The following is a 12823-nucleotide window of genomic DNA, read 5'->3' on the forward strand; positions in this document are numbered from 1 at the left end:
GTCTTTCCTGACAAGGGAGGTCACTCTGCTTGGCAGGTGAGACTTGTATCTGTGAAATGATATCAGGTTTTGAGGCTCCTCTGTGGTAGCAGTAGGACCTGACTCTGAAACTGCAAGAAGTGGTTCTGACAGCTCTGGATACCTTTCTTCTCCTTCCTTTTACTTCTAGTTTGTGCCTCTTGATCTTGGGAAGGTGCATTTAAGTAACTGGAATATTCACTTATTAATCCTTCTGTTGTTCTCTTTATGATCTGATCTCTCCTCTTGGTTTTCTCATCCACAACATCATCTGGCAAATCCTGTTTTCATATCTACATTGACTTCTTTCTTTTTGGCCTTCCAGTCATCCAGCTGGGCTTTGGACTTTGCATCTACTTTTACAATCAGCTTATTGTTTCCCATTTTAAATTCATACAATAACCTTAATTCAGGTGGAGTAGATCATACGCACCAAAGGCAAATGCTTACAACTTTACTGAAGCTGCTTGAACTCTCATCCGGCTTAAACCAAGCCACATTTCACAAGTAACTGCCCAATTAACATAACAATCTTCCTCAGGTATACTGCCTACAAAAACAATTGTAGTCAGACCATAGCTTTCATCACTTTCATGATTTCTGTGAGCAGCATGGTCTTTCCTTGGTCCAATATGCTTTCCAACCAGAGGCACCAATGCCTGTATCCCCTCTGTTGGACAATGGTTCATGGTGTACAGCATGGAAATAGTTGTGGCATTTTCCAGCACCTTTCTTAATTCACTTTCAATTAACTCTATTGCAGGGGATGTGGCATGCAAATTGTGGATGAAAAGAAGTTATCTTTTCTCCAGTACAAGTTCTTAGTTGGATATCTGCAGGCTTCATTTTAGTATCTTTGAAATGCCGTTCAAACTCATTTTGTGGAATGACTGAAACAACCAAGCCAGTGTTCAATTCCATTTTAATTAATTTGCCATTCACTGCTGGTGTAAGCCATATTGCTTGTCTATTGTTAGTTTTCACACTGTAAATCCTCAGACTACACAGTCCCATGTCACTTTCATCATTATCAGATATTTTATCCGCAGCAAAGAGATTAGTGCTCTTTTCTGAAACTGCAACTTGAATTTTTAGGTTTTTCACCTCCCTGTTTTGTCTGTTTATTTTGCTACCCAACTTGTTCTTTGTAGGCTTCTTTGTTACATTTTCTGCACGTTTCACCTTTAAATCTGCATTGGTCTAGTAAATGTGAGCCCTTGCCAGAATGGTAACACCATTTGTTTGGTCAGGCCATCTTCTATTTAGATGTTGCAATTCTGTTCACACTGTTGCAAAGAACTATAGTCTACAAATCAGTGAACTCAAATGAATCAAGGGAGCAGACAGACCAATTGTCTTTGTTCTTGCCATGAGGGAGGAGATGGCGGCCACTATTTTATGAAGAGACTCCATTTCATGAGCTAAAGTCACTTGGCTTGATCAGTGTTCTGAAGTAGACACAATGATGATTCAGGTAAAATGCTGGACTAGGGATAAGTTACTTGTGAGGTGTTCGTTGGTTGGATATAACATGCAGGTTTATGAGTCCTGACAAAGGGTCTCGACCTGAAACGTCGACTGCACCTCTTCCTAGAGATGCTGCCTGGCCTGCTGCGTTCACCAGCAACTTTTATGCGTGTTGTTGTTTGTTGTTTGTTCAGGTTTATGAATGTTGGGTTCTCTGTCTGGTCTGTGTGATTCAAGCTGGTTGCTGATTACCAATTGTCACTTGCTGGGAAGAGGGCAATAAATGGATGCTGGCCTGGAGCTGAGCCACTAAAAAAGGTGAAAGGTCAGACACATGACCGACCACCAACGACAATAGAATGCAATATTTGAATTGGTAAGAAATGAGTATAAAAGCAGAGGTTTTCACATACAACAGAACGATGACTCGGTAGCAGGTTCACCATCATGGATGTGAGGCGTGCATGGACACAGGGAGATTTAAAACAGGACTATGAGGAACATGTGACCAGCCGCAGAAAATCCTTTTTAACTGAAATTATATTTTCTACTCCTTAACTGTTCATTGCCGCAGAAGTTATCTTTTCTCCAGTACAAGTTCTTACTTGGATATCTGCAGCCTTCCATTTACTATCTTTGAAATGCTGTACAAACTCATTTTGTGGAATGACTGAAACAGCCAAGCCAGTATTCAATTCCACTTTAATTAATTTGCCATTCACTTTTGGTGTAAGCCATATACTAAACAGATACTCAGTTGTGCAAGTTCACTTGTTCTTCCGTTGAGACAATAAAGGAACTTATTGGTAATTACAGATTTTCTTTGTGCCTCCCTGATCATTATTACAAGGGGTGATTCTTGTAACAATGCTCACTTTCATTCCTGACTACAACTCAGTTGTCTTTGTCTGCTGCTTCCATTGATACAGCAATTTCAACTGCTCTTTTAAATGTGTGTTGTGCTTCAGTTAGGTCTGTTTTTGACTGTTTTCTTGTAAAATTCCATAAGCTAAATGATTCTTCAGTGCATCATTAAGTCCACGGCTGAACTGACAATGCTCACTCTCTTCAATTCAGATACATATACCAAAATGGACTTCCCTTCCTTTTGATTTCACCTATGAAACTTCAAACATTCTGTAATCAACAACGGTTTTGGTTCCAAGTGTTCATGTTTTACTTACATAACAACAGCAAAGTTCATTCCTACTGGTTTGGTTGGAGCATTTAAACTTCAAAGCAAACTGTATGCCTTTAAACCCAATCCACTGAGAAAAATTGGAACTTATTTCTCATTGGCTATTTCATTTGCCTCAAAATACTGCTGAATTAGCTCAAGTAAACATGAGCCCATTGAGCAATCGAATGTGTCTGTCTTTTCAATGTATTTCCATTTCCGCTGCTTTTTTATGATTACTATCACTGGTACCGACTGCACTACATTCTTTTACTCACCAGTCCTCACTGGGCTTTTTTTTTTAAAAACTCAAATGTCTTGCTGCACTTCAACAGGTCAATAGCTGCCTCAGGTTGATTTTAAAAATACCTCGTGGCTACTGTAATGAATTGTAGTTTCAAAACATTAAATCAATTCAAAAGGAAAAACACAAGAGCTGGGAATGTGAGTCTAACTCTGTTCTTTAATTGAGGCATGCACATATCTCGTGGTATTGCACATGACTAATGCAACTCACTTATTTTTACATACAACCTAAAATTAATTGTTTAAACAAACAAGACCAAAGGTGAGTGAGCTGTCCCAGAATGCACATGACAAGTCCCTTCACTAAAGGCGCTACCCCTCCCGGGACACCCCATACAGGCAGCGTACACTGGATGAGTTCCTAATGGTTATCGACAGAGAAATTAATACACAATTTTTTAGTACTGTATTAGGACTGGTCGTGTCCTAATTTGTTCTGTATTTCATTTAAATACATAATTTGATACTCGGTTAAATGGTTGTTTGTCTTTTTTTATACCTTCTTAACTATTTCCATGAATAACCATTTAACCGAGTATCAAATTATATATTTAAATGAAGTACAGAACAAATTAGGACACCATCAGTCCTAACACAGTATTAAAAAATTGTATTAATTTCTTATGTGTCCCAATTAGCTGGAATCCATTGTAATTTGTAAAATATACTAATGTTGACATATTGTCAAATCATCATAGCACCTCCCCATCTAAAAGGTCAGGGTAATCTTAGCCTAATACAACATGAAAACTTGAAATATCAATAACAGAGCAACCATGATATTAACAATCAAATTCAATAAAAATATTCTGGTTAGAGGCACATAGAGCAATAGTGTGAAAGCTCACACCTATCTCTAGTGTGCTTTATGATTTCAACATTGGTATCAATCAAGCTGCTACAGATAACCTAATTCACAGTTCAGGCAACTCAAATGCATACTCCATCAGGGTATGAACATCTGCAAATAATGGACTAAACGAAGTTTATCATGAAGCTGGATGTTTTAGTACCACGTTCTATGATACTGGCTTAAAGGACAAACCAACAGGTGTGTATGTGGTGATGCACCATTGACTACTGATCTCCTCCTGGTGTGCAGTACAGCCACACATCCAGAATGAGAACCTGCCGATTAAGCAGGTGCGCAACTCTATCAGATCAATGTGTAGAGGCAGAAATGAAGCTTATGAGAGAAGCTTAAGAAATCTAAAGTGGGATTTACCCTTAAAATAAATAATTGCTCTGTTATGTCTTCAAATAAGTTTAATTGAATGTATTTTCCTGAAGGGTATTAGTGCCAGTGCATTAAAAGATCCAAACTATATTGCAGAATATACAATTGGAAAGCAATTTGTCCAACACTATGGTCTAGATACAATTAGTAATACTGTGAACTCAATCAGAAAAAAATTCTCTCAGCTATTAACAGTAGGTACTGTGCATTAACTTTTTATTCATTTTGTCTTAAAATTGGTACCTACCCCATCCGATGCAAAGCGGCCATTTTACCCTCCAGGCTGCTCTGCTGTCCAACAAGAGCCTCAAGTTCTGCTTCAACCTCCTTCTGCATTAAGAACATAAGAAAGCAATTATCTTGTTCAAAACAACAGTAAATCTCTGCATAAACATATCTTACAGATACATTAAAATACAAATGATCCCAATAGCAAACATGCTATCCTTATAAAGGTCTTACAGACAAACAACACAAGACCACACAAAAGCTTTTCAGGAAAAGTATGCTTTCCAATAGCACAGAACCTCACCATGCTCCTTGCTAGTGTCGGTCCACAAAAATATTTCTTCCACAAACACATCAGGTTTTGCTTTACGATTTCTAATTCTTCAACTAAAACGGTATTCTGCATCAGTAAGTCTGAATACAGAGTCTCTCAAATATATGTGACTATGGTATCTAAACACCTTGGTAAATTAGTTTATTGTTATCATATGTACCAAGGTACACTGAAATACATTGTTTTGCATGCCATCATTCAGATCATTTCTTTACATTTAGTGCATTGAACAGCACAATATGAAGAGATTGTGGCAGCATTAGTAATGATCTTTCAAGAATCACTAAATTTTCAAATGGCTCCAGGGGACTGAAAAATCACAAATATCACTCCTCTCTTTAAGAGGGGAGGGAGGCAGAAGAAAGGAAATTATAAGCCAGTTAGCCTGACTTCGGTGGTTGGGAAGGTGTTGGAGACCATCACTAAGGATGAGGTTTTGAGGTACTTGGAGGCACATGACAAAATAGGCCAAAGTCAGCATGGTTTCCTTAAGGAGAAATCTTGCCTGACAAATCTGTTTGAATTCTTTGAGGAAATAACAGGCAAGATAGACGAAGGGTTGTCGGTGGATGTTGTTTACTTGTATTTTCAGAAGGCCTTAGAGAGGGTATCACACATGAGGTTCTTAACAAGTTAAGAGCCCATGGTATTATAGGAATGGTACTAGAATAGATAGAGATTGGCTGACATGCAGGAGGCAAAGTGTGGGCATAAAAGGGGCCTATTCTGGTTGGCTACCGATAACTAGTAGTGTTCCACAGGGGTCAGTATTGGGACCACTTCTTTTCACATTTAATGTCAAAGTTCAAAGTAAAATTTAGTATCAGAGTATATACATGTCGCCACATACAACCCCGAGATTCTTAGTCCTGTAGGCGTACTTAGCAAATCTATAGATCTATAAGTGTAAACAGGATCAATGAACAACAAACTGTGCAAACAGAAATATAAATAAATAGCAATAAATAATGAGCAAGATAAAGAGTCCTTAAAGCGAGACCAACGGTTGTGGGAGCAGCAGAAATAGAATGAGTGTAGTTACCCCCTTTTGTTCAAGAGCCTGATGGTTGAGGGGTAGTAACTGTTCTTGAACCTGGTGGTGAGAGTCCTGAGGCTCCTGTACCTTCTACCTGATGGGTACCACATTTAACTAAGGGGGGAGGTCAATGTTTTAGATAATAGAAATGAAGGCTTTGTGGCCCAATTTGCAGATATACAAAGATAGGTGAAGGGCAGGTAGTGTTGAGGAAGTAGGAAGCCTGCAGAAGGACATAGACAGATTGGAAGAATGGGCAAAGAAATAGTTGATGGAATACTGTGTTGGGAAGTGTATGGTCATGCACTTTAGTAGAAGGAATAAAAGCGTAGAATGGGGGGAAAATTCAAAATTCCAAGGTGCAAAGGGACTTGGGTCCTCCTGCAGGATTCCCTGAAGGTTAACTTGTAGGTTGAGTTGATGGTAAGGAAGGCAAATGCAATGTTAGCGTTCATTTGGAGAGGATGAGTAAGATGGTGAGAGGCATTGACCGTGTGGATAGTCAGAGGCTTTTTCCCAGGGCTGAAATGGCTATCATAACAGGGCACAGTTTTAAGGTGCTTGGAAGTAGGTATAGAGGAGATGTCAGGAGTAAGTTGTTGTTGTTTTACGCAGAGAGTGGTGAGTGTGTGGAATGGGCTGTCGGTGATGGAGTGGAGGCAGATATGATAGGATCTTCTAACAGACTCCTGGATAGGTACATGGAGCTTAGAAACCCTAGGTAATTTCTAAAGTAAGTGTATGTTCGGCACAGCATTGTGGGCTGAAGGGCCTGTACTGTGCTGTAGGTTTTCTACGCTTCTGGGACTGGAATACAAGAGCAAGAATGTGATGCTGAGGCTTTATAAGGCACTGGTGAGGCCTTACTTAGAGTATTGTGAGTAGTTTTGGGTCTCTTATTTAAGAAATGATGTGCTGGCATTGAAGAGGGTCCATAGGGGTCCACAAGAATGATTCTGGAAATGAGGTACATTTGAAGGCTCTGGGCCTATACTCACTGGAGTTTAGAAGAACTCCAGAAGGGGGGATCTCATTGAAACCTATCCAATATTGAAAGGCCTAGACAGAGTGGATATGGAGAGGAGGTTTCCTATGGTGGGTGAATCTAGGACTAGAGGACACAGCCTCAGAATAAGGAGCTTACACTTAGAACTGATGTGAGGAGGAATTTCCTTAGCCACAGGGTGGTGAATCTGTGGAATTCACTGCCACAGATGGCTGTGGAGGCCAAGTCATTGAGTTTCTTTAAAGCAGAGGTTGATAGATGCTTGATTAGTCAAAGGTTACAGGGAAAGGGCAAGAGAATTGGGTTGAGAGGGATAATAAATCAGCCACAATGGAATGGCACGAGACTCAATAGGACATATGGCCTGATTCTGCTCCTACACAAGGAAATCTGCAGATGCTGGAATTTCAAGCAACACACTAAAAGTTGCTGGTGAATGCAGCAGGCCAGGCAGCATCTCTAGGAAGAGGTACAGTCGATGTTTCGGGCCGAGACCCTTCGTCAGAACTAACTGAAAGAAAAGCTAGTAAGAGATTTGAAAGTGGGAGGGGGAGGGGGAGAAGACAGGAGGGGGAGGGATGGAGCCAAGAGCTGGACAGTTGATTAGCAAAAGGGATATGAGAGGATCATGGGACAGGAGGCCTAGGGATAAAGGAAGGGGGAGGGGAAAACCCAGAGAATGAGCAAGGGGTATAGTCAGAGGGACAGAGGGAGAAAAAGGAGAGAGAGAAAACGAATGTGTGTATATATATATATATATAAATAAATAATGGATGGGGTACAAGGGGGAGGTGGGGCATTAGTGGAAGTTTGAGAAGTCAATGTTCATGCCATCAGGTTGGAGGCTACGCAGATGGACTCTAAGGTGATGTTCCTCCAACCTGAGTGTCTGCTAGAGAAAGCAGGATCTCCCAGTGGCCACACATTTTAATTCTATGTCCCATTCCCATTCTGATATGTCTATCCACGGCCTCCTCTACTGTAGAGATAAAGCCACACTCAAGTTGGAGGAACATTGACTTCTCAAACTTCCACTAATGCCCCACCTCCCCCTCGTACCCCATCCGTTATTTATTTATATACACACATTCTTTTTCTCTCTCTTTTTCTCCCTCTGTCCCTCTCACTATACCCCTTGCCCATCCTCTGGGCTTCCCCCATCCCCTTTTCTTTCTCCCTAGGCCTCCTGTCCCATGATCCTCTCATATCCCTTTTGCCAATCAACTGTCCAGCTCTTGGCTCCATCCCTCCCCCTCCTGTCTTCTCCTATCATTTTGGATCTCCCCCTCCCCCTTTCAAATCTCTTACTAGCTCTTCCTTCGGTTAGTCCTGACGAAGGGTCTCGGCCTGAAACGTCGACTGTAGCTCTTCCTAGAGATGCTGCCTGGCCTGCTGTGCTCACCAGCAACTTTGATGTGTGAGTCTGGTCCTAATGTCTTATGGTCTAGTACAAGGGAAAACAATAACAGAATGCAAAATGGAGTGTAACTATAAAGAGAAAGTGCAGTTCAGGCAGACAGTACAGTGCAAGGCCATAATGAGGTAGCCTTTGAGGTCAACAGCCTATCTTATCGCGCAAGCGGGCCATTCAGTAGCCTTATTACAGCAGGACAGAAGCTGCCTTTGTGCCTAGTGGTACGTGCTTTCAGACTTTTCTATCCTCTGTTATATGGGAGAGGGGCAAAGAGAAAATATCCAGTGTGGGCGCAATCTTTAATTACGTTGGCTGCTTTTACTGCAGCAGCGAGAAGTGTAGATGGAGCGTAAACACCTTCTCAACGGGTCTTAAACCATGTAAACCAGGGGTAACCTATGTTTGAGTGCAGCTCTGTGAGATGTACTAATTCTTATAGTACAGTTGAGCTTCTAGAATTAACTTTATTGTCTCAGATTAGTCAGGATTTCTGCTCCTGTATTGTTCACAGTTTCCTCTAATGAAAAGAATGCGGTAATTACAAAAAAAAGGTAAGTGCAAAGGAGTCACAAACTATTTCTTGCAACTGTATTCCTTGGCTTTTTGTAATTCTCGATTTAGATCCATGAAAGGTATTCCACCCTCTTCCATTCTTGAAATAAACTCAAATTACCCTTCAACAATCTTTTGAATAAGCACCTTTTACATGAAAACATTTATTAGATGAGAAACAACACTTACAGAGGAGGTAGTAACTTCAAACATCACATAACTAAGCCCTCGGGATTGCTACCTGTGCCATGTGCTAGCGAGGGCAAGAGTCGTCGGATCAGGCAGATGAATGCCTGGCTGAGAAACTGGTGTAGGGGGCAGGGCTTCAGATTCAGTTTTGGTCTCCTTATTTAAGAAAGGATGTGCTGACGTTGGAGAGGGTACAGAGAAGATTCACGAGAATGATTCCGGGAATGAGAGGGTTAACATATGAGGAACGTTTGTCCACTCTTGGACTGTAATCCTTGGAGTTTAGAAGAATGAGGGGAGACCTCATAGAAACATTTCAAATGTTAAAAGGCATGGACAGAGTGGATGTGGCAAAGTTGTTTCCCATGATGGGGGAGTCTAGTACGAGAGGGCATGACTTCAGGATTGAAGGGCGCCCTTTCAGAACAGAGATGCGAAGAAATGTTTTTAGTCAGAGCGTGGTGAATCTATGGAATTTGTTGCCACGGGCAGCAGTGGAGGCCAAGTTATTGGGCGTATTTAAGGCAGAGATTGATAGATATCTGAGTAGCCAGGGCATCAATGGTTATGGTGAGAAGGCGGGGCAGTGGGACTAAATAGGATAAAATGGATCAGCTCATGATAAAATGGCGGAGCAGACTCGATGGGCCGAATCGCCTACTTCTGCTCCTTTGTCTTATGGTCTAAAGGTAAAAAAATCAAGACGAAAACTCTACTACATCCACTTATCCATCAATCAAAAATGGAAATGTTAATACGGAGACCTCCAGGATCATCCCCACCTAGAAGAGCAGAAGTGAAAGGATACTGAAAAGAATGTGGCCCTCTTCGGAGAGTTATATCAAACACCACAGCCACTACACTTGACTCTCAATCAATGTTTAAGATAACCTGATTATCTATGGCATCTTTCTGTGCACATATGGGCTGTCATATTTCCAACATTAAAAACAGCAATCACTCTTTCTAATATGAAATGCACCCAGTGACCAAAGAAGGTGACAGGTGTTATAGAAATGCTGTATCTACATGCACCTGGCTGGACCTTACTCTTTTTTTTTAAAAGCCTTCTCCATCTATCAAGTCTCTCAACTCCACCCTTCCTCCCCCATCAAACCTAGCTCAATTTGTCCATTATTCTTCCAGAACCCTTCCCTCCCATTCTCTTCAGTACCCGCTATCTCAGTGCTTCCCACTATCCTTATACACCCTCAACTGTACTGCCACACACAGCTCCAATCTGATCAGACTTGCAGATGACACAACATTGATAGGCTTCATTCCAACAATGATGAGACAGTCTACAGAGAAGTCAACACCCTGACACAGTGGTGCCAAAAAGGACAACCTCTCTCTCACTGTCGAAAAAACTAAGGAGTTGATCATGGAAAGTTCTGTGGAATGCTCTGCCTCAGAAGGCAGTGGAGGCCATTTCTCTGGATTCTTTCAAAAAAACAGATAGAGCGCTTAAAGATAGTGGACTGAAGGGATATGGGGAGAAGGCAGGAAAAGGGTACAAATTGTGGATGATCAACCATGATCACAGCGAATGGTGGTGCTGGCTCGAAGGGCTGAATGGCCTAATCCTGCACCTATTGTCTACTGGATAGCAGAAGGAAAGGAGACAGACTAACACCTATTGATATCAATGGGACTGCAGTTGAGAGGGTGAGTAGTTTCAAGTTCCTCGGTATACACATCACGGAGGATCTCATCCGGACTGTACATACTGGCTGTGCGGTGAAAAAAGCACAACAGTACCTCTTTCACTTCAGACAGCTGAAGACGAGTCCCCAGATCCTCAGGACTTTCTACAGGGCAGCATTGAGAGCCTCCTGACTGGCTGTGTCACTGCCTGGTATGGGAACTGTACTACCTTCAATCGCAGGGCACTGCAAAGAGTGGTGCGGGCAGCCCAGCGCATCTATGGATGTGAACTTTCCTCTGATCAGAATATTTACAGCAGCTGGTGCATAAAAAGGAGGATCATCAGGGACTCCAATCACCCCAACCACAAACTGTTTCGGCTGCTTCCATCCAGCAAACAGTACGGTAGTATTAAGGCCAGGACCATCAGGCTGCGGGACAGCTTCTTTCACCAGGCCATCAGATTTATCAATACATATTGATCTGATTGCATATCTGACTGTACATACATGTACACAAAACAATTATCTATACAATCTTAGTGTTTGGACAATATCCTCCCACATTTCCCTTCACTATTGCTTCCACATAGCGACAGAGGCACAACATAAAGATTCTTACTCCCTCACGTTGTGAGATGGATGCCAGAAATAAAATTAATTCTAACTTTAATTCCACTTTATAAAAGCTATCTCCCTTCAGTCCTGGTGCAAGGTTTCAACCTGACACATCGATAATTCTTTTCGCCTCACCACACGTCAGCAGACCCACTGAGTTCCACCCGCAGATTATTTGCTGCTCCACTTTCTAATAACTGAATTCTGTTGTGTCACCACAGGAATATGTAGTGTATGAACACTCTAACAAACTTCTATAGGTGTACTGTTGAAAGTATCCTGATTGATTGTATCAGCAATTTGAACGTGCAGGAACATACAAAGCTGCAGAGTAGCAGACACAGCCCAATACATCAGGTACATTCCTTCCTGCCATCTGTAGTACTTACATGAGCTGCTGCTCAAGAAGGCAACATCTTTCATCAAAGATCCCCACCATCCAAGCCATGCCATCTTCTCACTACTGCCATCGGACAGGAAGTACAGAAGCCTGAAGTCCCACATCACCAAATTCAGGAACAATTACTTCCCTTCAGTTATTAAAGTTGGTTGAAGAACTGAATAATCTTAATCACTACCTCAGTAGAGCAATACTCTGGACCACTTTGCACTGCGACTGACTTTTGTTTTATTCCAATCGCGTTCTTTCCTGTATAATTTATTATTTCATGAATGTTACGTGCCTGTGGGGCTACTGCAGGTTTTCACTGCACCGGTCCGTACGTGTACTCGTGTGTTTGATAACAAACCTGACTGACTTTGAGCAGGTTTGCAAAGAAACACCTTCAACAGTGCATGGACCGGAACAGTGGACAAATGACTCTTCAGACACACACGAAAACACACAGTCACGAACAGACACTGACAGGGCTGTTCACGACCCCACAATCTGCCCCCGTGGACACTGACGGATAAACAGGCAGTCGCAGTCTCAGTCCCTGGTCCCACCCCTCTCCTGCCAGGCTGTCCCCCACCTCCTCGCTGCACAGCTTGCTGTAGGCTTCCTGCAGCTCCGCGATTTCCGTCAGTCCCTCCAGAAACTCCATGGACAGGCTGGAGCTACGGCCTGCAGGCGACGTGGAGCCAGCTGCCATCTTCTCCGTCGCTCGGCAACGCTTCCGGGAGCAGTCGAGGACCCCACTCCTCGGGCTGACCGACAACTGCCTGACCCAACTCTCCCAAGCAGGTATATATCTCTGCAGTCATTTCCTCCCTGCTCCAACTACTCCAGAAAATCCCAGCTATAGGACAGGCTTACAACTGATCATCCACAGCAACGAAAAAAAATTCAAGCACTACAGAGCAGAAACAGAAGTTAAGGTGGACTGGGAGCTCCTGGTCAGAACCCTGCACGACAACAGCACAGGGTATTTGGTCGCTAACAGCTGGGACTGAGTGGCAGCTGTTTTCGGCAGACCCCTGAGCAACTTAGCAGCCTTATTTAGGGACCGCACTGCTCACCCCATTTGGGGAAGGGCCTAGAAAAGGTGGCCTAAAAATTGCCCGCTCAATCACTCACCTGGACAGGTTACCGTGCCTATCGGGTTATTCCATTATTGCGGTGAAATAAGAAACAATACAACCTAAAACTGGCA

The 12823-nt window shown here is 42.4% G+C and overlaps 1 protein-coding gene across 1 annotated transcript in view; it reads right to left on the bottom strand.

Moving 5' to 3' along the window:
• The window catches only part of cog4 (component of oligomeric golgi complex 4), a 75347-nt gene extending 62988 nt beyond the window's left edge, over nucleotides 1-12359 (bottom strand). Inside the window, exons 1-2 of the mRNA XM_063066614.1 lie at nucleotides 12203-12359; nucleotides 4453-4535 (exon numbers count right to left, since the gene is read on the bottom strand). Coding sequence (XP_062922684.1) covers nucleotides 4453-4535; nucleotides 12203-12322 — 203 coding nt within the window. The 5' untranslated portion in view covers nucleotides 12323-12359. The remainder of the gene's footprint in view (nucleotides 1-4452; nucleotides 4536-12202) is intronic.
• Between the last annotated feature and the right edge of the window lie 464 nt (nucleotides 12360-12823).

The sequence above is a fragment of the Mobula hypostoma genome, chromosome 14 (genome assembly GCF_963921235.1).
Source record: "Mobula hypostoma chromosome 14, sMobHyp1.1, whole genome shotgun sequence".
Lineage (NCBI taxonomy): Eukaryota > Metazoa > Chordata > Chondrichthyes > Myliobatiformes > Myliobatidae > Mobula > Mobula hypostoma.